The 25,091-nt window shown below is 36.9% G+C and overlaps 1 protein-coding gene across 8 annotated transcripts in view; it reads right to left on the bottom strand.

Moving 5' to 3' along the window:
• DOCK3 (dedicator of cytokinesis 3) overlaps positions 1-25,091 on the bottom strand; it is a 735,684-nt gene that overhangs the window by 327,328 nt on the left and 383,265 nt on the right. For all 8 annotated transcript variants that reach the window (XM_033208879.1, XM_033208884.1, XM_033208901.1 and 5 more), the window contains exons 6-7: positions 15,964-16,112; positions 5,523-5,607 (exon numbers count right to left, since the gene is read on the bottom strand). In XM_033208879.1, coding sequence (XP_033064770.1) covers positions 5,523-5,607; positions 15,964-16,112 — 234 coding nt within the window. The remainder of the gene's footprint in view (positions 1-5,522; positions 5,608-15,963; positions 16,113-25,091) is intronic.

Here is a 25,091-nt window from a genome sequence, read left to right as displayed (position 1 = left end):
CCAGATCTCAGCTCACTGCAAGCTCCGCCTCCTGGTCCCGGGTTCACGCCATTCTCCTGCCTCAGCCTCCCAAGTGGCTGGGACTACATGCGCCCGCCACCATGCCCAGCTAATTTTTTGTATTTTTTAGTAGAGACGGGGTTTCACCGTGTTAGCCAGGATGGTCTTGATCTCCTGACCTCGTGATCCACCCATCTCAGCCTCCCAAAGTGCTGGGATTACAGGCTTGAGCCACCGCGCCCGGCCGAATTTTCAATTAGAATTATATACAGAAGGAGTTTATGAAACAGCTAATTTCAGTATGAAACATCCCTGTTGACAATAACAAGTCTTTTTTTATTTCAGTCATTAAATTTTGAGAGAATGACTTAGTCTGAAAGCACACCACATGGGCAGCCAGAGAAAGGCATCAGAACTGGCATTCTGGAACCTCTTTCAGGGCACTCTTGTCAACTAGCCTTCAGCTGGTCAGCCAATACCTCCCTTTTCAGTGTAATCATCATCTCTATTAGGGTTGTAATGCACTGTTTCCCTGTTTGCTATGTAACTCCAGACTTTGCACTTACAAGGAGCAAAACACTGTCTTATTTATCTTTATATTCCAAGTGCCTAGCAATGTACATCCAAAATATAAATTAATTAAGAAATGCATGGAACACATTACTGCCTCTGCCAATTTTTCCCCAGTAGAGAAGTCATTTTCAGCCCTGTAAAGTCTCTTGTTCATTAAGTCTACAAAAGTCTAGCAATATGGAAAGAACTATGTAGCTTTGGATATGCTTATCAACTGAATAACAAAATTAATTGCCTGCTATATATGTTGGGGATTGAGTTAAATATTGTGAGTCTTACAAGGAAATATAAGGCATATCTAGTCAGAATCTATGAAAGGATGAAGCATATAAAATCACTGATTTTTAGTAAAGAATCTAATTGATTTATCCCAGAAATGAATGTATAAACATTGAGCTATTAAAAATATTAACACGAGAAGACAACAGGCAAACATAAATCCCAATACATGATAATGTGGATGGATAATAATGAAGCAGGGGGCTATAATGTGAGCATTCTGTTAGATCTTGCCACAATTTAGAAACTCTCATATTATGTAATTTTTGAGTGTCACATTTCACAAAGATGCATGGCTAATTAAGATGAACAAAAATAGTTTGTGGTGCCTTTTGAAATACTTTATATTTTCGGCAGCACCAATTTTCTATTGTTTAAAATGGATTTAGAGTTATGATGATGCAAAATTGAAGAGCACTAAGGACTTCCTCTGGTTTTCATCATAAAGAATGCAAAATCCTGCTAAGCACGGTGGTTCATGCCTATAATCTCAACATTCTGGGAGGCCAAGGTGGGAGGATCGCTTGAGCCCAGGAGCTGAAGACTAGGCTGGGCAACATGGCGACATCTCGTCTCTACCAAAATAAATAAATAAATAATAATAATAATAATAAAATAAAAATTAGCTGAGTATGGTGGCACGCACCTGTACTCCCAGCTACTTGGGAGGTTAAGGTGGGAAGATTGCTGGAGCCCAGGAGGTGGAGGTTGCAGTGAGCCCAGATCACACCACTGCACTCCAGCCATGGCAACAAAGACAGACTCTGTCTCAAAACAAACAAACAAAATAAAACAAACAAACAAAAAGAATGCAAAATCCAACTGTGTATTTAAAGAGACTTTTATCAATCATTATCATTCAACATTTGCATGGAGGCTTCTTTTTTTATTAAAAAATGCTATGAGTGTAAACTTTAAGTATAATCTTATTCATATAGGATTTTTTTCCCCAAACTCAATGACAAGGGTTATTATAATCAGAAAGTTTCATATAAAGTATTCATAATTTCCGGTAATAGATTTACATGTTAACACAAAAAGGTTCTAAAAGGATATTCTTTTGAATCTTGAACTTTTAAGATTTAACCAAAACATTTACTGTGCAATTTAACATATAAATCCTAAGTCGTTTTTAATAAATTTGTGGACTCCTTTAATTGTTTTTTATCGTATCTGTTTGTATGAAAAAGCAAATATATGAGATAAAAAAGACAGAAAATTTAGCAGAAAATGAAATAAACAGGGCTTTCATTGTGTCAGAATCCCTTTTCTGGATAACACACAGTAGACCTTTTGATTTATTCCTTCATTTTAGAAGGAATAACTTACTCTTCAGTAGTTCCCTGAAAAGGAGTTAAAGAGCATTGTTATTATTGCTGTTTTGAGACTCTGAGTGACCAAAATTCTCTTTAGGCTTCTCTCCCACTTGATTTATAATGTGGCTGAGTAAATATAGAACTATGAGTTGAATGTTATATTCCCTCAGAATTTTGAAGGTAATGCTCTTATGTTTTCTAATTTTTAATGCTGCTATCAGAAAGCCAAATGTTTTTATTACAACAAATCCTTTGTGTGTAATCCATTTTGTTCTCTGGAAGTTTTAAGCTCATCTCTATCTCTAGTGAGCTGAAATTTCATAATTTTATTGGGCCCTTTAAATCTGGAGACTCATATCCATGTTCTGAGAAAGTTGTTAATATGATTCCTTCAGTAATTGTCTTTCTTTGTTTCTTTATTCTCTCTTCTGAATACTGAGCTTCCTGAATTGAACCTCTAAACTTTTAAACCTTTTCTCTCCTACTGTTACTTCATTTTGTTGTTCTGTTTTCAGGGAGATTTTTCTCTATTTTCTAACCTTTATTCCAAGTGTAATCCAGTAATCTGATTTTTAATTTTGTAAAGCTCTTTGGATTGTTGTACTCTGTTTCCTAGTTGTTTCCCCATTTCTCTCTGCAGACAGCAATCACCATTTTCTTCTGCTGGGCTGTCTCTTTCTTCCAAGTTCCTTTTATATGTTGTTCATTTTGGTCTCTCTCTCTGTTTCTCTTTCTCTCTCTCTGTCTCTTTTTTGAAGATTCACATTCGTCGTATGGATGTTGCAAAACTGTGAGGTCTGGGCTTCTAGTGTACCCATCACCCAAATAGTGAACATTATGCGAGAGCTTTGCCTATTGATGCTTGGTTGGAAGTGCTGTATGCCCACTGGGTTTCACTGTATGAAGGTTTGGGCAAGGGGATGGTCATCTAATTCAGCCCTACAGCTTTATATACCATATGTAATATGATGGCTCTAAAACTGTTTTATCTGAACTTCACTTATGAGCTCTAGTCTTTCAGCATCTCTGGTGGGATGTCTAAAAGGCATCTCAAACGTGAAAAGAAAATCAGAACTATAGATCCTTACCTGTCTCACTCTGCAAACTGCTTCTTCCACAAGGTTTCCCATTTCACTTTTATACAATTAGGCAGGTCAAAAACACAGGTATAATTCTTTTCTGACCTTTCCCTTTCTTGTATACACGTACAGCAATTTAATCTATCAACAACTATGGTTCTGACTTCAAAATATATTCCGAATCCAACTTCTTACTAGTTTCACTCTTCCAGCTCTAGCTCAAGCTACTGAAATTAAGATCTCCTGCTTGAATGACTCCTCTCTACTTCTATTCTTGTCCCACTCGTCCTTTTCCACACAGCAATCAGAGGCATCTTTTAAAAATGGAAGGCTGATCATGTGATTCTCCTGCTCAATTACCTTCACAAGCTTACTGTCACACTAAGAAAAGAATCCAAAACCTTTATCAAGAAAACAGCATCCTCCAAGCCACTATTCCAAGAGGAATTCTTAGTTTCAAACTCTCAATCTCTCTTCACTTTCCATATTTAATTCATCATCAAAATGTATCAGTTTTAATTCCAAACATCTACATTCTTATTGTATTTCTTGTCCATTGCTGCCTAGCCATTTTTCTTACCTGAATCACTACTGTGGGTCTCTGAGTTCTATGCATGGGATTCCTCCCTCATTCCAGTCTTTTGCATTTTATATTATCTCTAGACAGAGTCAATGTTTGAAATCAATATCTGCTTATGTCACTCTCATGCTTCTTTCAGACTACTGGATAGAGTCTAATTTGAGAAATGCAAAGCTCTTCATGGTCTGACTTTTGTCTCCTTCTTGGCCTGACTCCCACTAACTAACATGAGTTAGTGGTACTCCATGCTGAAGTTATTAAATGTCTTATATAGTTTCCTGGAACTGCCACTTCCATATGCTGTGTGCCTTTTTGGAATGTCTTTCCTTCTCCTTTCCTAGTCCCAGGAAACCAGTCACTACCTCTAAGAGCATCAGTGTATACTTAAATTATGCTACACAGCACATATATGCAGCACATGTATGGCTGTTTGACTGTGGTCTGTTGATTCCACTAGCATAGAGTTTATAACATACGGTCCATGCACGGGCTTCACAGCAAACATCAGGAGAAACTATCCATCAATTCTCTAAAACTGATCATAAAACTTTGTATGCAAAGCATACTTGCATTGTCCTGGGAGAAAGTTTCATCTGATCTTCTATGACCCAAAAGGCATTAGAAACCAATATCCTAGATAGTGAGATTCTTTAGGGAATAGATAAGCCTTGTTCATACTTTTTGTTTTTTAAAGAGATGGGTCTCACTATGTTGTCCCAGCTGCTCTCAAAATCCTGAGCTCAAACGATCCTACCACTTCAGCTTCCAGAGTAGCTGGCTGTACTTACAGGTGCATGCCACCACATCCAGCTGTCTTTAATCTCTGTATCTCACACTTATCAACCTATTGCATTGCATACAGCATAGTTAAAGCAATGGTACACAATTGCTTGGGTATGCTAGTAAGTACACACAAGGAAATATGCAGAAGCAACTGATATGTTATTTGCATATTAGGCAAATTTTGTTAGGTCCTTGTCCAGGCAACATACTTAGTACCCTCTAAGTTCCCTAAAAATATTACAGTTTCTCAAACAGACTCTAAAACGTATAAATCTCACCAATACATACTCATCAAATACATACTCTTCAAAATGAGTTTTTATCCAGTCTGTTAGTCTAAGCATAACTGCCACCACCTAAGGTTTCTTCTGTTTATTTATTTTACTTTAAAATATTGTACCCTTCATTTACTCACTTTGCATCTAGACTATAAAATGTAATCTTGATTAGTCGACCCAATAGATTTTTATAATAACCAACAGATAGCTAAGAATCTATCAGGTTCTGTCTCTCTAGAAAAACTGGTACATTACTTCTGGGCTCAATTTCTATATTACCTAATAATTGGCTCTTTCCAGCTTTAACTACTTTCTCTTTTAAAGAGATGAGAGGAAACAGACATAACTTTAGTTATGCTGCAGGCTGAAGGAGCTCTGGTTTACCAGGAAAGTCAACAAAGAAGTAATGCTTAGATAATCTAGTAAGCCCAGTATCCGTAGGTTACTACATTGGAATCCCATTTGGAAAGCTAGTGTGATAGATATGGCCAGAATAAGAAATATCACTTAAATACACTGGGAAAGAGGCAAAAAAAATAATTTTAGCAATGTTGTTTCATAACATTAGAGAAAATAAACAAAAGAGAAAAAATGAGGTATGCAGAAACAAGCTACCTCATGTTAGATTTCTTACCATCTTATAGAGATCTGAGACACTAATCTGGTCCGAGTCCACTACTTCAAAGTCCTTCCGAGGCACCAGGTCCAGGCCCAAATGTCTAGTAAAGAGAGAGACTACACTCAGTATGCCATGTACTCATATTACTTATCTCTCTTTATGTGCCTGGGAACCCATACCGGCCACATCTTGTGGACAGACGATCAGACACTGTCCTAGCAGGAACATGTCTTTATAAAGCAACATCTAATTGTGTTCACTTCTGGGTAAATAAATGGAGCTAGGGATTTAAGATTGACACAATTCCAGTTCAGGCAGTTCCACTCATGATGGTAAAAAGGTTTCATTCAGTATTACATTATATTAGCTTCAGTTCATTAAGGATAGGTTTTCTTTAGATCATTAATAAGTCATGTTTATTTTTCTGTTTCTCCCCATCTGACAAATATGCTCAAGGTTTAGTTATGCATTAGTTCCATTAGGATGAAAAAAATCTTCAGGATGTAATTCAAAGTCAAACACATAAAATTCACCTCTTAAAAGTTACTGAATTCAAAGAGATGTATCTTTTTCTCTTTATTCATTTATTTTATTTTTTATTTTTAAGTTCTGGGGTACATGTGCAGGACGTGCAGGTTTGTTGCACAGGTGAGCATGTGCCATGGTGGTTTACTGCACCTCACAACCCACCACCTAGGAATTAAGCCCAGAATGTATTAGCTATTTTTCCTAATTCTCTCCTTCCCCTCACCATACCCCCAGATATGCCCCAATGTGTGTTGTTCCCTTCCCTGTGTCCATGTGTTCAAAGAGATGTATATTTTGGCTGAGTTTCATCTCATTTTCAATTTAATTAATACTGATACTGATAAAGACCTAGCTATGCATTAGCACCAATATTTTAAGAAACATTAGATAAAAGTTTAACCAACAAGTATTACTACTCAAGACAATAGTATTTGGAGGATCTTTGGGGCAGTAAGAAGAAGTGATGGTAATGGCAGTACTGGGCAGCGGAAATAACTCTGGACATTTTGGGTTCAAAATGGTATATAATTTATGGTCAATAAATGTTAGCTCCTTTTTCACACTCTAAGACAACAGTTCTAAGCCAGGAATTCAATGGAGTTTATAGGGTTGTAGACCTCTGAAACTACTTATGACACTGGATGAGTTTGTATGTGTGTTCATTATACATTTTTTCTGATGAGAGGGTCTATAACTCTCATCAGAATTTTGGAGACGCTCTGTGACCACCCTACTACAAAACAAGGGTTATGAATTATTGTGCCTGGCAAAAGCATTCCATGGGATTATAGAAGAAGAAAGATTTTTTTATCTCTTCAACTAGACTATGAACTATTTTAGAACATGCTAGCACAGCTAAATCTGTAAGCTCTTTCTGTGCATAAAACTCGTCATTAAAAATAAAATCAGGTGCACATCCAAAATTCAGATTCATTTACAATTTATACCCCGTTTATAGGAAAATATGATAAAATTACATTGCAATAAGATTGATAAAATAAAAATGGAAAATCAAACCTATATGGAGGAGGTATTAAACAAGCAAACGTATTAATAGCATACACTAAAATGATTACTAGGATTAAGAATTAAAATTTAGATGTACACTTTCTAGCAGGCAAGAAAAAAAGGAAAAACATATTATATTAAATGACAATTTAAAGGATAAAAACTATTATATTAAATGATTTAAAGGATAAATGACTATTAAAGGATAAAAACTTCTGTTTTTCTATCAAAGTAGTGTTTTTTTCTATTATCCATTAATTTAAAAAATAAGATTTTAAAGAGAAAAAAGTTTTGAATCCAATGTTAAAAATAACCCACAGTTTTGTATAATGAGATCAGTAACAACCTTTTGGCCTTATCCTTGATGGTTTACAATCTAATGATAAAACTATGCCAACTGAAGTTAATGCATTTAAATCTATGAAATTTTATTTTTCTACAATTGGGATCCTGACTTCTTATATCAAAGAAACACTCAATTCCATCACCTCTTATTAGCTATTCTTCATTTCCTTGAAACAATTTCAGGCCTCTGGCTTCTAACGCTTAGAGCATGCAAAGGCAGTAGTGTTCATGGAGTCTAAGAGAGAGCTGCATTTCTACCTTGAAAGGTAGAAAATATCCTTTCTACCCCCTTCTTAAAAAAAGCAACTGACATTATAAAGATAATTTTGCAGATATAATCTCAAATATTTAAAATACTTTCATGGAGATATGGAAAAACAATGGAAAGATCACAAGAATATTAGCATTTTTATTAGAAAACTGAAATAGTACTATTTAAAACTTTCAAAATTTTCTGTAGTCACGTTAAACTTTTTAAAATAAAAAACGAAGAGACAACATTTCATACATATTCTTTAATTATCTGAAATCTAAAAATATATGTAAACTAGTCTACAATTAGGAAACAACAACAACAAAAAACAATGAGTAAATAATATAATCAAAATAGGTGTTTTTTATGGCCAGGTGCAGTAGCTCATGCCTATAATCCCAGAGTTTTAGGAAGTCAGGGAGAGAGGACTGCTTGAGACTAGGAGTTCGAGATCAGCCTGGGCAACTCAGTGAGACCCCTATCTCTAAAAAAAAAATAAATAAATTAGCCAGGTTGTGATGGCATGTGACTGCAGTCCCAGTTACTCAGGAGGCTGAGGCAGGAGGATCACTTGAGCCCAGGAGTTTGAGGCTGCAGTGCATTATTATTGTCTCACTTCATTCAGGCTTCAGCGACAGAGCGAGACCCTGTCTCAAAAAAAAAAATGTTTCCAGTTGGGCACCGTGGCTCAGGCCTATAATCCCAGCACTTTGGGAGGCTGAGGTGGGTGGGTCACCTGAGGTCAGAGTTCAAGATCATCATGGTGAAACTCCATCTCTACTAAAAACACAAAAATTAGCTGGGTGTGGTGGTGTGTGCCCATAATCCCTGCTACTCGGGAGGCGGAGGCATGAGAATCACTTGAAACCAGGAGGTAGTGGTTGCAGTGAGCTAAAATCATGCCACCGCACTCCAGTCTGGATGACAGAGCAAGACCCCATCTCAAAAAAAAAAAAAAATGTATTAGATACAACAGTTTAAAAAATATCCAGATGACATTTAAGTCATTAGGCCTAGAACTGAGTGTATGTGCTCCTCTGTGGTAGTGCACCACACAGTGATGGCCGTGTCTGGAGACTGGTATTAGAAGAACTCTATCTTAGCATCATGGCAACCTTAGCTTGCTTGTACAGTCAGCCACCCACCCATATAAATATCCATACACCCCAGAGAACTTTCTGAGGAATTATCATGTATCCTACCAATGGTGTTAGATCTAGAGAATACAGCAGCTTTGAGTCATGCAAATGTTCATATTCTTCAAGTTAATCCTCTCTTGAGAGCAGAGTGTTTTCCCTCTCCTAGAAGTAACTAGAGCACAGTATCTTTCAGTTTTGTAATTTCATTATCTTGAGAAATAAGAGAATAATTAATGGGTGATTTGGTAAAAACCAAAAGGAGTTCCTCATGTTAAGACTATCTTTAACGGAGAAAGGGTACTTTGCCAGTTATATTAGTGACTGTCCTCATTTGAAAAAGGCAGAGATGTTGGACAGTGAGAACCAATATGTGTTCACTACAAACTTCACGCTCAAAAAGAGGCTCCCGGCTATTTTTTCCTATGGTTTACTCCAAGAATAGTGAACATCGAGCACAGGGAATGGTCAACATGATCTCTATCTTCACAGCAAAAGATGCATTGCATTGCAGTATTCAGGAGCATGGGTTCTGATGTCAGTTCGCCTGGTATGTATCTTGGGTATACCACCAAACCACACTGTCTAAAATCTACTATAATAGGCTGTTGTAAGGATTAATCCACATAAAGGACCCAGCACAGTACCTGGCATTGTAAATTGCTACTGTTGTTTTAATTATTATCCCTATGTTACATTGTTAGCCAAAAAATGGCTTAGACTATAGGGATTGTGATCAAAGAAGTATGGCGTCTGAATAAAACACTCTTTAAACAGATGAACGCAAGCAGGGGGCAAACATCTATGTATATTTACATGCATATGTAGTACAGAGTTAAGTTTTCAGAAATGGTCTTACCAATTGTTTAGGTAAACAGTCTTCACAAAAATACTTGGTCTTCTCTCACCTATCATTGATCATTCATTCATTCATTCATTCCAATAATCCAACAAATATATATTAGAACCTACTCTGTGCTAAGCTCATGTTGAACCTAGGGACACAGCAGCTAGTAAGGGACATAATCCTGACCCAATATTCTTTCAAGTGGAGCTCTCTGAGGCCCTGAATCTCTATTTCTTTTAAATGCTCTATACTCTGTATTCTATGTCCTATTTTATCTTTTTCCTCTCCTCATCTGAACCACAGAATATATAAAATAATCTGAAGTTAATTAATTATATACAATGGATACTTTAAGGCAGTGGTCCCCAATCTTCTTTTGTACCAGGGACTGGTTTAATGGAAGACAATTTTTCCATGGACAGTGGCAAGGGTGCAGGGGTTAGGATGGTTTCAGGATGAAACTGTTCCACCTCAGATCATCAGGCACTAGATTCTCATAAGGAGCACACAACCTAGATCTCTCACATCACAGTTCACTATAACAGGGTTCACACTGATTTGAGAGGAGGTGAAGCTCAGGCAGTAATACTGGCTCACTGGCAGCTCACCTCCTGATGTGCAGCCCAGCTCTTAACAGGGGTCCGCAGCCCAGGGGATGGGGAACCAGTATCAGTTCAGAAAAGATGAAGATGTTAAGATTTCTTGTGGAGCAGTGCTCTTTTCTAATGCTTATAGTAAAAACAGCATACAGATAAAAACTATACTAATGAAAACATAGCATATTTATATTTATATAACATATAAAAAGATATAATTAGTAATTACTACCCTTTCCCAAACATTTACTTGGGCTAGGCACTTTATGTACATCACCTCTAAGCACTGTGGGAAGTAGATAGTATTAGACCCATTTGCTAACAGAGGAAGCTGGGGCCCACTGAGGTTAACTAAGTGGCCTTAATATTAAGAGTGGAGCTGGGCTTGTCTCAAGTTGGGTTGTTCTCATTCTTCACTTACGGTATTTCCACTATACCTGCTGTCTTTTTTAAAATAACTGTGAAAATTATAATAAGTAATAATGGCTACAAGTGGTTGTAAAATCAATTTAGTCATAACTGTTTGAAAGATGACTGTGTGTCAAACATCAAACCAGAAGGAAACTGTCCACCAGGCATGAAAACAAATCCACTTTATTACTCAAATATGTTCACATAGTGCCTACCAAGTGCAGAGTGCAGGTTATAATGATAAGCAAAAAATGCCAAAAGAGTGTCAGTGTAAGAGTGTGTGTTAGTCAGTCAACTGAACATAAACTTGACAGGACTTCGACCATACATACTTTAAACATAGCCAAGACATCCCAGACTGTGAACAGGGCAAGACACTGATCAGTGAGCACACCACCAGGTATGGGAAGAACCGTAACTGTGAAATCATTGAAAATTTCTGCTAATTTCAGGTGTCCCAAAGCTGGAAAATATCAGTATACCTTAAGGGTAAAGTACTAAGCCACAAACCTTTCTGGATCCTGGCTAAAAATCTGCTTAGAGGAAACTCACTGGGGGATATTTTCTGCATATAACAAACTAAACTACTGCTTGTATATCTTACTCCAAAAGCAATTCCCTTGATGAGAGACATATACTAAGTGGGAAGAAAGAGATAGAGATGGGTTAGAATATGTAAAAATATGAGAAAGTAGAAAAGGGGAGGAGGAAGAAAAAATGACAGAGGGGGAGAAAGAGAGAATAAAAGAACCAGAATTTTATATATACACATATATAAATACATGTATATGTATATATATTAGTGATTTGTGTTAAATTATTATTCGAAGAATAAAATATTTCTTAGGTATTTTTCTAAGGCAGAGATCAATTAGGCTATGTCAGTTCTGGGTTAATGCAATTTTAACTTAACTAGCTACTATAGTGATGAAATTAGAGACACAAGAAACTTAGCATCTTTAGAAAAGATGTTGAAAATATTAAGTTAAAATTACATCACTAGACAAATTATTTTAAAATTTATTTGGAGTAGATCTAATTAACTGACTAATTATCTATGTAGGACACTTGAGCAAAGATGACGACTAATTTGAACACAGCTTTATGCCCTTCTAGTATTGTAGTTCCTAAAAATATAAGAGCACAATGTAGTAAGTGCTGGTTTCTATTTGATACAATTTTATAATTTTTACTTATGAAGTATCTACATACAGGCCAGTAAGTTTAAGTCACATAAGTTTAATGTCTGAATATTCAAATTTTAGGCCAAATAAATAATTCCTAATCTCAGGAAACAAAATAAAAAATTATTATCTAGATGTGGAGAGTTCCTCACTAAATTAAAACTCTAAATGAAAGATTACAGGACCAGGTCAGTTTCTATCCTTGGAAGTTCTAACTGAATGTTACTCAGATATACATCACAGGATATAACAGTACTCACACTTGCAGAACAGAACAAAGATCAAATAACCTAACGACTAAAAATACTGGCCCAGGATGGAGTGCAGTGGCATGATCTCAGCTCACTGCAACCTCCGCCTCCTGGATTCACGCCATTCTCCTGCCTCAGCCTCCTGAGCAGCTGGGACTACAGGTGCCCACCATCATGCCCGGCCAATTTTTTTGTATTTTTAGTAGAAACGGGGTTTCACCGTGTTAGCCAAGGTGGTCTCCATCTCCTGACCTCGGCCTCCTAAAGTGCTGGGATTACAGGTGTGAGCCACCGCGCCCAGCCAAGGCATAGTAGCATTTCATTATAACAGTGCATGAAGTGAGACCATTTACTTGCCACAGTGATGTAGACATATTTAATCAATACACTACTAATAACAAATAGTAGTTTGTGACATAGATTCTGAAAAGGCAGAGCTATAATGTCTGTGTAAGAGCTTAAAGACACATGAGTTTAAAATCATATATTTAATTACATCAATTAAAACATTAAAATACATTTGGCAAACACTGATTCACATGTTAACATGTGCTAAACTTCAAGGTTTTATGGCATTTATAAAAGTGTGGTGGAACAAGAAGTGTGGAACTATCAGCATAAAATGGGAACAATGGTTAGAGTCATCTGTTCTCAGCTTTTGTGTGGAACAGTCTATTTTACATAACCTAATGGTATGAAATGACTTTGTTTTTACAATATACCATCTTTTCTTTCAAAACAGGAAGACAAATTTTTAAAAAGCTCAAGGAGAAACCAGAAACAAGAGTCCTATCAGTTTTGGTGCAACATGTTTTTTCCTTTCAATAATGACAGACCTGCAAAGTTCTTACTTAGGTTTTTAAGTGACTATATTTTCCACTGAAGGAAAGGAGGAAACAAGAAAAAAAAGGAAGAGAGGAGTGGAGGGAAAGAAGTGCAAGGGGAGGAAGAAAGGGGAAAAAAAGAAAGAATACGGAAAGTAGGGAAGGGAGAAAAGGAGAAATAGGAAAGAGGAAGAAGAAAAGTAGGGAGGGGAGTGGAACTGTGTTTTTTACCTTTGCTTATTAAAATATGCATATACATACCCCTCCAACTCACAGACACACACACACACACATTTCATTGAGAAAAAGTTAGTCATGAAATTGGAATAGCCCTGTAATTTACTGGCAGGTATTTATAATGTTCTGAGCCTTTTTCGAGTACAATTTGAACTTGTTTCTAAGCTATCATCTATGTATTTTCAGATTTGATTGCAAAATCAGATTGGATTGTTTTTCAAGTTTCATAAAAAAGAGGTATACATACTCATAGTTCTGAAATAATTCTATTTACTGGAATCTATAGTGGCAGTTAAACTGCAACATAATGAATTACACATTTATTAGTGTCATCAATTCAAGTGTGACCAATTTGCTTGCCACACAGTAATGTTGTATTTGCAATTTCTGTATTCTTATCATTGACTTAAAAATAAAAACAGTGACATAATTTTATAACATAATATTTGGGTTTGAAGAGGCAGAATCAGTAGCTATGCTGCACATCAACATACTGTATTTTACTAAATTTTTATTCTCCAAAGTTAGATTTAGAGAACACTGATCTATGGTACACCTAAATTCATGTTATATACTATTATAAAAGGTAGTCTGTGGTAGGTGCCAAGCAATCCTACTAACAGTCATGAGAGGGTGTAATTAAACAAAACAAACAAGGATAGAATGTTGTGGCTTCAAAAAGGTCACAAATAACCAATTTAGTGTTATATTTTCTCTTTTCTACTGACGAACAGTAAGAATTTGGGTGTGATCCACTGTTTATTAGATTCCATGTTTCCTCTTTCCTGATTTATTCTACTTTGCAGGAGCACATCCTCAAGTCCCTTCTTAAGAAGGGGTCATGAGAGGTAACTTTTGTGCATCCCTGAATATTTAAAAATGGCTTTATGGCTTTGTGTCCCCTCTCACTTAATTAGATGGTTGGGTTTTTTAAAATAAAACCCTGGCTGGCAAATCATTTCCCTACAGAACTCTGAAGATATTATTTCATTATCTTCTAGCACCCAGTTAATGATAAAACTTTTGAGGACAGTATGATTCTTACACTTTTGTAAGAGGAACTATTTTTCTCTTTAAAACCCTTAAATAGTCTTCTCTTCACTCCTAGAAAACTAAGGTATCTTAATGTGCCTCGCTGTGAGTTTTTTTGTGTGTTCTGTTTTCCTATTCATTGTAAGTATCTGGTGGGGCCCTTTCAATCTTAAGATTCTTCTTTTTTGGCTCTGACAAATTCTCTATTATTCCTTTAGAATTTCCTCTGTTCTTTTTCTGGAAGGCAAAATGTTTGATATTGGACCTCCCTGGGTAGAGCCTTTGTATTGAACTTCTTTCCTCATGTATTGCCTATATATTTGATTTATTTTCCTAGAGATTACATAAAATTTATCTTCTCTGAGTATTTTATTTTGGAAATTACATTCTCCATTTCTTTTACATGGCATCTTCCTCTACATAATAGATCTTCTAGATTCTATTTGAGGATATTAAAGTGTTTTTGTTTTGTTTTATTTTAAAGTACTTTATCAATCTCAATTTGCTCTGGGGACAGGTTACTTTATTTGGGCACAGGTGTTTTGTTAATCTTGGTCTCTCTCTTTCCTGTAGAAGCATTTCTTCAAACATCTGGTGATACTTGATTGTCCATTCAAACTTAAAAGACAGCAGAAGAAATGCAGAGTTTTTTTGTACATGGGTAGGTGACTGGCAAGTTTCCCTTTCTGCTAAGTGGGAGCAATCTGCTCATTATACTTTAAAGTCCTTAAATGCCAGAATGTGAAGAGTTTGCAAAGTCCCAATTCACATCGCTGTTGCCCAGTTTTCCAAGAGGAAATACCTGACCAGGCTTTCTGCTCATTGATTGGGGTAGACTGTTCCCTAGACACTCTTTTAAGCCAAACCCTTTACAAAGCTTCAAGGCCTATCCCACCTTCCATGATTCTGGGAGCTGTGAGGCAGACTGACTCTCTCATTAACTAAGGTTTCCTCCACATATAATGGACTTACTCTGTCATTAATCTTTCATCTACTTTCCGGCTTCCAGAAATGGGCTCATAGATCTCATTTATTGGTGGACCCCTCCCAAAAAGGATAAGGAGCTAAAGACACACGTTTAAATATACTTAAGGCAATGCATATTTTAAGTAGAGGCAACCTGGTCACTTAAAAGTTCAGTGGACCCAATTTTAAGAGAATGAGACAAAAGCACCTGACATTTATATCAATTATAAAATTATATTATTATATCAATTATTGATATATCAATTATATCAATTGAAAATTATACCCTAACTTCCCATACCAAAGTCTTCAAATTGTACTTGTATGGCAAGAGCAAATCATAGTCATTTCATAAATGCAAGACTATTACTGAATGACAAAGTAGTTAAAAGTATTCTGAAGTACAAATGTAGACAGTTTCCATTTGTAAGTTATGCTCATTCAGATTAATTGCATGGCTATAAAATGTAAAGGACACCAAATTCACATTTGAAGAGAGCACTAAAATTTTTTTTAAGTGTATTCTGATTAGGAGGTATAGAATCAAGAAATCTGAGGTCAAAGAAATTTAACTTTATAGGATAATCTAGTCGTATTATTTACCTCTTCTTTCCAGAAGCAAAAACAGAGGCTGAAAGAGGTTCAGCAACCAGAAGCAGTGAGTACCCTTTGCTAACTAGGACAAGTAACTGTTCCTACCAAAAATGATAAAAGCTTAGTGAAGAATGTAACATCGTCTTTGAATCATTAAAGAGAAGCTTTGTATAGGTGCAAACTCCCTGAAGAATGAGTTACCACAAGTGAAACTTAGAGATACCCAAACAATTTTCATACTTACTCATTACCCCAGTCCAGGCGCACGGTGATGTGCCGCTTAACCTCCCGCACCTGATCCTGAGTCAGGTGACCAGACAGTAGCTGCCTTCGCAGGTCAATAAGTTCATTCATCACATGGCGTAGTTTGTAGAAAAGATCTACTTTGTGTTTCTGAAAGGGCATTTTTGGTGTTGGATGAAATACAAGAGATATGGAAAGGGAATGAAAAGAAAAAGAGAAATAGTTAAACTGTGAAAAGTGCTCATTTCTCTGAACCACTAAGGTAATATAAAGAGGAACTTAATTTTAAATTCTGAAAGTCATTACCTCCTTCTATCCAAAAGTCTCTACATAGTGACATCTAAGAAAGTAACATAATTGATCTGGATCATGCAAAAGTAGCATTTATCTCTACCACATCCTAGATTATTCACTTCTTTAGGAAATCAAAGTTACTAAACTTAGAACAGAATGTTACACAGGAGCCCAGAGATGTTTTCCCTCATAGAAATTGCAGTTCACATAAAAGCAAAAATTTCAACCATCCAGCAATAACCCTGGTTTCTCCAGGAGGGATATCCAAGTTGGGAGAGGAAGAGTCATTTGCCCTATTTTGAAGCAACTAAAGTTTCAATATAAAGCCACAGTCCCTGGAGTGAAATTCACTCCTGATTTCTAGGCCTCATCTAATTTTCTAATTAGCTTTTCTAAACAGTGTGTCCTTCCCCAATTCCCTCTGGTGTAATAGATTTCCCGTCTTTTCCGTTTAATAAAACTCGTCACCTTTGTAAGAGTTAAATGGAAACATCTTAACAAACTTAATTATGGACATTATAGTGGTTTTAACCTTAAAAGTAGAAAAATGTAAGTGTCATGAGAACAGATGCTTCAGAAAAAAGATGTACTTAAAAATAACGTATGAATTTAAAAACTCAAGTCCTATTTGCTGATACGTGAAATCTTGATTTTAGAATCTTTTGGTTTCCATATAATTAAAATTCTTGGGATGTAACTGATCTATAAATAATGCTTCTGAAGGCAGATTAAGATGTTAGTAAAATATCTGTATGAGATTTACCCTAAAAAAGATGTTTGTCAAAATAAGCTCAAGTCAAAGAAGCTATAAACAAAATTAGCTATAAAGCAAATCACAAAACAGTAGAATCAGCTAGTGTTTTGAGGTGGCAGTGATCTTATAACGAAAGCATTCAGAATATCACACTACTTAGAAATCATCTTATGTGATTTTTTTCTATTAAGAGACAGGATCTCACTCTGTCTCCCAGGCTGCAGTGCAGTAATATAATCATAGCTCACTGCAGTCTCCATCTCCTGGGCTTGAGCAATATCCCAACTTAGCCTCCTGAATGGCTGGGATTACAGGCCTGGCTAATGTTTTTTTTTTGTTTGTTTGTTTTGAGATAGGGTATTGATATGTTGCCCAGGCTGATCTCAAACTCTCAGGCCTAAGTAATCCTCCTGCCTCAGCCCCCTAAAATGCTGGGATTAGAGGCATGAGCCACCATGCCTGGCCCCACTAGACTTTTAAAGATCCATCTTAAAGAGAAATTATTTTAAACTAGAAGATATTAGGAATCATACACTCTAACTTCTCCTTTCTTCAATCGATGAATCGATGAAGAAAAGTTAAGCATCCTGATGGTACACAATGCTGGCAAAAGGTGAGAACTTACAAATTCCTGCCAGCTCAAAAATCAGCAAAGCCTAAGCAAACTATACCATCTGGAAAACTGGAATCTTGAAGATGAAGCAATAAAGGCAATGTGATATTTGTTTCCAACACATACATTTCTTATTGATAAAACAAAGTCACCTGTTTAAGTATAAAACAGAAAGTTTGAATTATTTTTCCCATCAAAGCCTATATGATAGCCCATTGCACGTATACATCCACAAGCATTCATTCATTCATGCAATTAACAGATGCTTGTGCAGCACCTGCTGAGTTCTAACACCTTGTTGCGATCAAAAGTCCCTGCTCTCATGGCACTTTCGTTCTAGAGAGCAGGCAATAGGCAAATCAATAATGATGGTAATAAATTATAAAAAGAAAAATCAGAGTGGCCAAGGGTAGGCTGGTTGGGGAATTAGGGAAGGTACTGCTTTAGGTGGAGTTGTCAGGGAAAGACTTTTTGGGAGCTGAATTTTGAGAATACACCTGAATGAAGTAAGGTGGCAACATTTAAGGAAATTGGTGACGTTTTTCAGGCATAAGAAACAAGTGTAAAGGCCTTGAGGTGGAAGTCAATGTGGCATGTTCAAGAAGAACAGGGTCAGTATGTCTTGAGCAAAGTGAACAAAGGGAAGAATGATGATGCAGAGAGGCACAGGGACCAAGTTAAACAGAGATTTTGTAAACCACCTTTAGGGCTTTGGCTTTTATTCTAAGCAAGATGGGAAGTCACTGGAGATTTGGAGCAGAAGAGTGATGTGACATGACTTAAGTCTTGAAAGCATCATTCTTGAGTGCTCTATTGAAGATAAACCATAAAAAGGCAAAGAGGAAGGCAGGGATTCCAGTCAGGAGGCTATTTAGTGTAATAATTTACAGCATAACAGCTGCTTGGATGAAGGTAAGAATGCTGATGTTAAGAAGAGCTTGGAGTTTTGACATGTTTTGTAGTTAGAGGTGTCAGAATTTGCGTGTGTGTGTGTGTGTGTGTGTGTGTGTTTTTTTTCTAGCCGAGTGTAACGAAGTATCACTCTTGTTTTGTGGCCTGGAAAGCATGCCTGGAAGAAGGAAACTAAGTTTAATTTTGGACATGCTAAGTCTGACACTGATTTCCAACATTCAGAGGTTAGAAAAGTGAGAAGTATTTAGCAGAGGAAACCAAGAAGGAGTAAGCAGTGAGGTGAGAGGAAAAGCAGGAGAGTATGTGTCATGAAAGCCAAATGAAAATTGGATTTTAAGGAGGACTTTGTCAAGTGCATGGAGGGGGGGTGGTAAATAAATATGAACTTAGAATTGGCCAGGGGATTTGGCATTGTGGTGGCTGTCACTGACCTCTACAGGAACAGTTTCAATGAAATTGTTTGAGGGAGATGGTGAGAGGAAGAAGTGGAGAAAGAGCACAGACAACTCTTTTGAAGAATCTGCAGTAACTAAAAGCAGAGAAATGAGGTAACAGAATGTGACTGTGTGGTTAAGGACGGGTTTTTTAAAGATTTGACAAAATTTCAAACTAAATTTTGAAGGGAGTAATCTAGTAGAGAGAGAAAATGTGATGATGTAGCTGTTAAATCCTTGAGTAGACATGAAGAGATGGATCCTGGGGGGAAAAGGGGAAGGTTTGATTTAGGTAAGAGGCTTGATACTCTGTGTCACCTATTTCCTCACAGAGAGGAAAGATACAGAATATGGGTAGTGAAACAGGTAGCTGGTAGATCTGGTAATAAGAGAACTAAAATTTTTCTCTGACTGCTTTATTCCCAGAGAAATAAAAAGCAACATCATGAGCTGGGAGTGAATAGAGTGGGAAGGGGTATTTGAGATTTGAGAATAGAGGAAACAATATAAAACAGTCTCTTAGGAGTGGTAAATCGAATTGACGGGAAAGTTAGTTTCATTGCTAGGTAGTTTTGAGATTTGTGAAAACTAATTAAAAGTAGTGTGTGTGTGTGGTTTTTTTTTCTAGCCAAGTCTAATGAAGTATACTGATACTGAGGCATCATGTGTATTTATGTACATGTGTGCTATGGTCCAAATGTCTGCATTTCCCCTTCAACAAATTCATACATTGAAATCCTAACCCTCAAGGAAATGGTATTAGGAGGTGAAACTATTTGTGAGATGATTAGGTCATAAAGGCCAAGCCCTCATGAATGGGATTAGTGCCCTTATAAAATAGGCCCAAAGGCATTATCCTAAGAAAATTAATGCAGAAACAGAAAAACAAACACCGAATGTTCTCATTGACAAGTGGGAGCTAAACACTGGGTACTCATGAACATAAAGATGACAGCAACAGACACTGGGGACTATTAGAGGTGGGGAGAGGGTGAAGTACAAAGGTTGAAAAAAATTACCTGTTAGGTACTATGTTCACTACCTGTGCGAGGGGATTATTCGTATCCCAAATGTCAGAATCATGCAATATACCCATGTAACAAACCTACACATGTACCTCCGGATTTACAAGAAAAGTCAAAATGATTTTATACATACATACATACATACATACATATGTAATTACTTTATATATATGTATGCATACACAGACAAATTTCCTATTAATATTTAATTAAATATTTGTATTTATTACCTTAAAAAATAAAATAGGCCTAAGGGGAAGGATCTTTCATCCATTCTCCCATGTGAAGCCACAGCAAGAAGGTGCAAACTATGAGGAAGTGGACCCCCACCAGACACTGAATCTGCCAATTCCTTGATCCTGGACTTCTAGGCCTCCAGAAATGTGATAAATAAACTTCTGCTGCTTATAGACTGCTCAACTTAGAAAATTTTGTTATAGCAGCCCAACAAACTAACATGGCATATATGTATTATCTATGTGAATATTAATGCATATACATGTACATATACACACATATACACACATAATATATAAATGCACAATACACATATACAGTATCTATGCCACATATGCACACACACAGTATCTATGCAACAATATACAAATGCAGTTTTTTAAGACATTGTACGTGTTCTTTTTTTTAATCAAGAGCTTCACAGATTGCATTTTCCGAAGACAACCACAATATCTCCCATGCCAAGTGGTCTTTTGCAATAATGTCACTTTGATACACTTCTAGCATGACATGGAGTCTATTTCTCCACAGTTTTGAATCTGGGCAGGCCCTGAGAATGCTCTGAACAACAGACATGGCAGCAGTGAGCCAGGCCAGTTCTCAGTCTTTAACTAATCTGGCTGCTTCTGATTCCTGTGTTTTGGAATGCATGTTCTTGGCAGCTGGGGCCACAAGTAAGGAGTTTCTTTTTTTTTTTTTTTAATTTTTATTTTTTTTTATTATACTTTAAGTTCTAGGGTACATGTGCATAACGTGCAGGTTTGTTACATATGTATACTTGCGCCATGTTGGTGTGCTGCACCCATCAACTTGTCAGCATCCATCAATTCATCCTTTATATCAGGTATAACTCCCAATGCAATCCCTCCCCCCTCCCCATGATAGGCCCCGATGTGTGATGTTCCCCTTCCCGAGTCCAAGTGATCTCATTGTTCAGTTCCCACCTATGAGTGAGAACATGCGGTGTTTGGTTTTCTCTTCTTGTGATAGTTTGCTAAGAATGATGGTTTCCAGCTGCATCCATGTCCCTACAAAGGACGCAAACTCAACCTTTTTTATGGCTGCATAATATACCATGGTGTATATGTGCCACATTTTCTTAATCCAGTCTGTCACAGATGGACATTTGGGTTGATTCCAAGTCTTTGCTATTGTGAATAGTGCCACAATAAACATACGTGTGCATGTGTCTTTGTAGTAGATTAATTTATAATCCTTTGGGTATATACCCAGTAGTGGGATGGCTGGGTCATATGGTACATCTAGTTCTAGACCCTTGAGGAATCGCCATACTGTTTTCCATAATGGTTGAACTAGTTTACAATCCCGCCAACAGTGTAAAAGTGTTCCTATTTCTCCACATCCTCTCCAGCACCTGTTGTTTCCTGACTTTTTAATGATTGCCATTCTAACTGGTGTGAGATGGTATCTCATTGTGGTTTTGATTTGCATTTCTTTGATGACCAGTGATGATGAGCATTTTTTCATGTGTCTGTTGGCTGTATGAATGTCTTCTTTTGAGAAATGTCTGTTCATATCCTTTGCCCACTTTTTGATGGGGTTGTTTGTTTTTTTCTTGTAAATTTGTTTGAGTTCTTTGTAGATTCTGGATATTAGCCCTTTGTCAGATGAGTAGATTGCAAAAATTTTCTCCCATTCTGTAGGTTGCCTGTTCACTCTGATGGTAGTTTCTTTTGCTGTGCAGAAGCTCTTTAGTTTAATTAGATGCCATTTGTCAATTTTGGCTTTTGCTGCCGTTGCTTTTGGTGTTTTAGACATGAAGTCCTTGCCCATGCCTATGTCCTGAATGGTATTACCTAGGTTTTCTTCTAGGATTTTTATGGTATTAGGTCTAACATTTAAGTCTCTAATCCATCTTGAATTAATTTTCCTATAAGGAGTAAGGAAAGGATCCAGTTTCAGCTTTCTACTTATGGCTAGCCAATTTTCCCAGCACCATTTATTAAATAGGGAATCCTTTCACCATTTCTTGTTTCTCTCAGGTTTGTCAAAGATCAGATGGCTGTAGATGTGTGGTATTATTTCTGAGGACTCTGTTCTGTTCCATTGGTCTATATCTCTGTTTTGGTACCAGTACCATGCTGTTTTGGTTACTGTAGCCTTGTAGTATAGTTTGAAGTCAGGTAGCGTGATGCCTCCAGCTTTGTTCTTTTGACTTAGGATTGTCTTGGCAATGCGGGCTCTTTTTTGGTTCCTTATGAACTTTAAAGCAGTTTTTTCCAATTCTGTGAAGAAACTCATTGGTAGCTTGATGGGGATGGCATTGAATCTATAAATAACCTTGGGCAGTATGGCCATTTTCACGATATTGATTCTTCCTATCCATGAGCATGGTATGTTCTTCCATTTATTGTGTCCTCTTTTATTTCACTGAGCAGTGGTTTGTAGTTCTCCTTGAAGAGGTCCTTTCCATCCCTTGTAAGTTGGATTCCTAGGTATTTTATTCTCTTTGAAGCAATTGTGAATGGAAGTTCATTCCTGATTTGGCTCTCTGCTTGTCTGTTACTGGTGTATAAGAATGCTTGTGATTTTTGCACATTAATTTTGTATCCTGAGACTTTGCTGAAGTTGCTTATCAGCTTAAGGAGATTTTGGGCTGAGACGATGGGGTTTTCTAAATATACAATCATGTCATCTGCAAACAGGGACAATTTGACTTCTCTTTTCCTAACTGGATACCCTTGATTTCTTTCTCTTGCCTGACTGCCCTAGCCAGAACTTCCAAAACTATGTTGAATAGGAGTGGTGAGAGAGGGCATCCCTGTCTTGTGCCAGTTTTCAAAGGGAATTTTTCCAGTTTTTGCCCATTCAGTATGATATTGGCTGTGGGTTTGTCATAAATAGCTCTTATTATTTTGAGGTACGTTCCATCAATACCGAATTTATTCAGCATTTTTAGCATGAAGGGCTGTTGAATTTTGTCAAAAGCCTTTTCTGCATCTATTGAGATAATCATGTGGTTCTTGTCTTTGGTTCTGTTTATATGCTGGCTTACGTTTATTGATTTGCATATGTTGAACCAGCCTTGCATCCCAGGGATGAAGCCCACTTGATCATGGTGGATAAGCTTTTTGATGTGCTGCTGAATCTGGTTTGCCAGTATTTTACTGAGGATTTTTGCATCGATGTTCATCAGGGATATTGGTCTAAAATTCTCTTTTTTTTGTTGTGTCTCTGCCAGGCTTTGGTATCAGGATGATGTTGGCCTCATAAAATGAGTTAGGGAGGATTCCCTCTTATTCTGTTGATTGGAACAGTTTCAGAAGGAATGGTATCAGCTCCTCCTTGTACATCTGGTAGAATTCAGCTGTGAATCCATCTGGTCCTGCACTTTTTTTGGTTGGTGGGCTATTAATGATTGCCTCCATTTCAGAGCCTGCTATTGGTCTATTCAGGGATTCAACTTCTTCCTGGTTTAGTCTTGGAAGAGTGTAAGTGTCCAGGAAATTATCCATTTCTTCTAGATTTTCTAGTTTATTTGCATAGAGGTGTTTATAGTATTCTCTGATGGTAGATTGTATTTCTGTGGGGTTGGTGGTGATATCCCCTTTATCATTTTTTATTGCGTCTATTTGATTCTTCTCTCTTTTCTTCTTTATTAGTCTTGCTAATGGTCTGTCAATTTTGTTGATTTTTTCAAAAAACCAACTCTTGGATTCATTGATTTTTTGGAGGGTTTTTTGTGTCTCTATCTCATTCAGTTCTGCTCTGATCTTAGTTATTTCTTGCCTTCTGCTAGCTTTTGAATGTATTTGCTCTTGCTTCTCCAGTTCTTTTAATTGTGATGTTAGAGTGTCAGTTTTAGATCTTTCCAGCTTTCTCTTGTGGGCATTTAGTGCTCTAAATTTCCCTCTACACACTGCTTTAAATGTGTCCCAGAGATTCTGGTATGTTGTATCTTTGTTCTCATTGGTTTCAAAGAACATCTTTATTTCTGCTTTCATTTCGTTATGTACCCAGTAGTCATTCAGGAACAGGTTATTCAGTTTCCATGTAGTGGAGCAGTTTTGATTGAGTTTCTTAGTCCTGAGTTCTAGTTTGATTGCACTGTGGTCTGAGAGACAGTTTGTTATAATTTCTGTTCTTGTACATTTGCTGAGGAGTGCTTTACTTCCAATTATGTGGTCAATTTTGGAATAAGTGCGATGTGGTATTGAGAAGAATGTATATTCTGTTGATTTGGGGTGGAGAGTTCTATAGATGTCTATTAGGTCCGCTTGGTGCAGAGTTGAGTTCAATTCCTGGATATCCTTGTTAACTTTCTGTCTCATTGATCTGTCTAATGTTGACAGTGAAGTGCTGAAGTCTCCCATTATTATTGTATGGGAGTCTAAGTCTCTTTGTAATTCTCTAAGGACTTGCTTTATGAATTTGGGTGCTCCTGTATTGGGTGCATATATATTTAGGAGAGTTAGCTCTTCCTGTTGAATTGATCCCTTTACCATTATGTAATGGCCTTCTTTGTCTCTTTTGATCTTTGATGGTTTAAAGTCTATTTTATCAGAGACTAGGATTGCAACCCCTGCTTTTTTTTGTTCTCCATTTGCTTGGTAGATCTTCCTCCATCCCTTTATTTTGAGCCTATGTATGTCTCTGCATGTGAGATGGGTCTCCTGAATACAGCAGACTGATGGATCTTGACTCTTTATCCAGTTTGCCAGTCTGTGTCTCTTAACTGGAGCATTTAGTCCATTAACATTTAAGGTTAATATTGTTATGTGTGAACTTGATCCTGTCATTATGATATTAACTGGTTATTTTGCTCGTTAGTTGATGCCGTTTCTTCCTAGCCTCGATGGTCTTTACATTTTGGCATGTTTTTGCAATGGCTGGTACCGG

Source organism: Trachypithecus francoisi, unplaced genomic scaffold, assembly GCF_009764315.1.
Source record: "Trachypithecus francoisi isolate TF-2019V2 unplaced genomic scaffold, Tfra_2.0 Lachesis_group0, whole genome shotgun sequence".
Lineage (NCBI taxonomy): Eukaryota > Metazoa > Chordata > Mammalia > Primates > Cercopithecidae > Trachypithecus > Trachypithecus francoisi.
The sequence above is the reverse complement of the archived record's forward strand: the minus strand, read 5'-3'. Positions and strand labels throughout refer to the sequence as shown.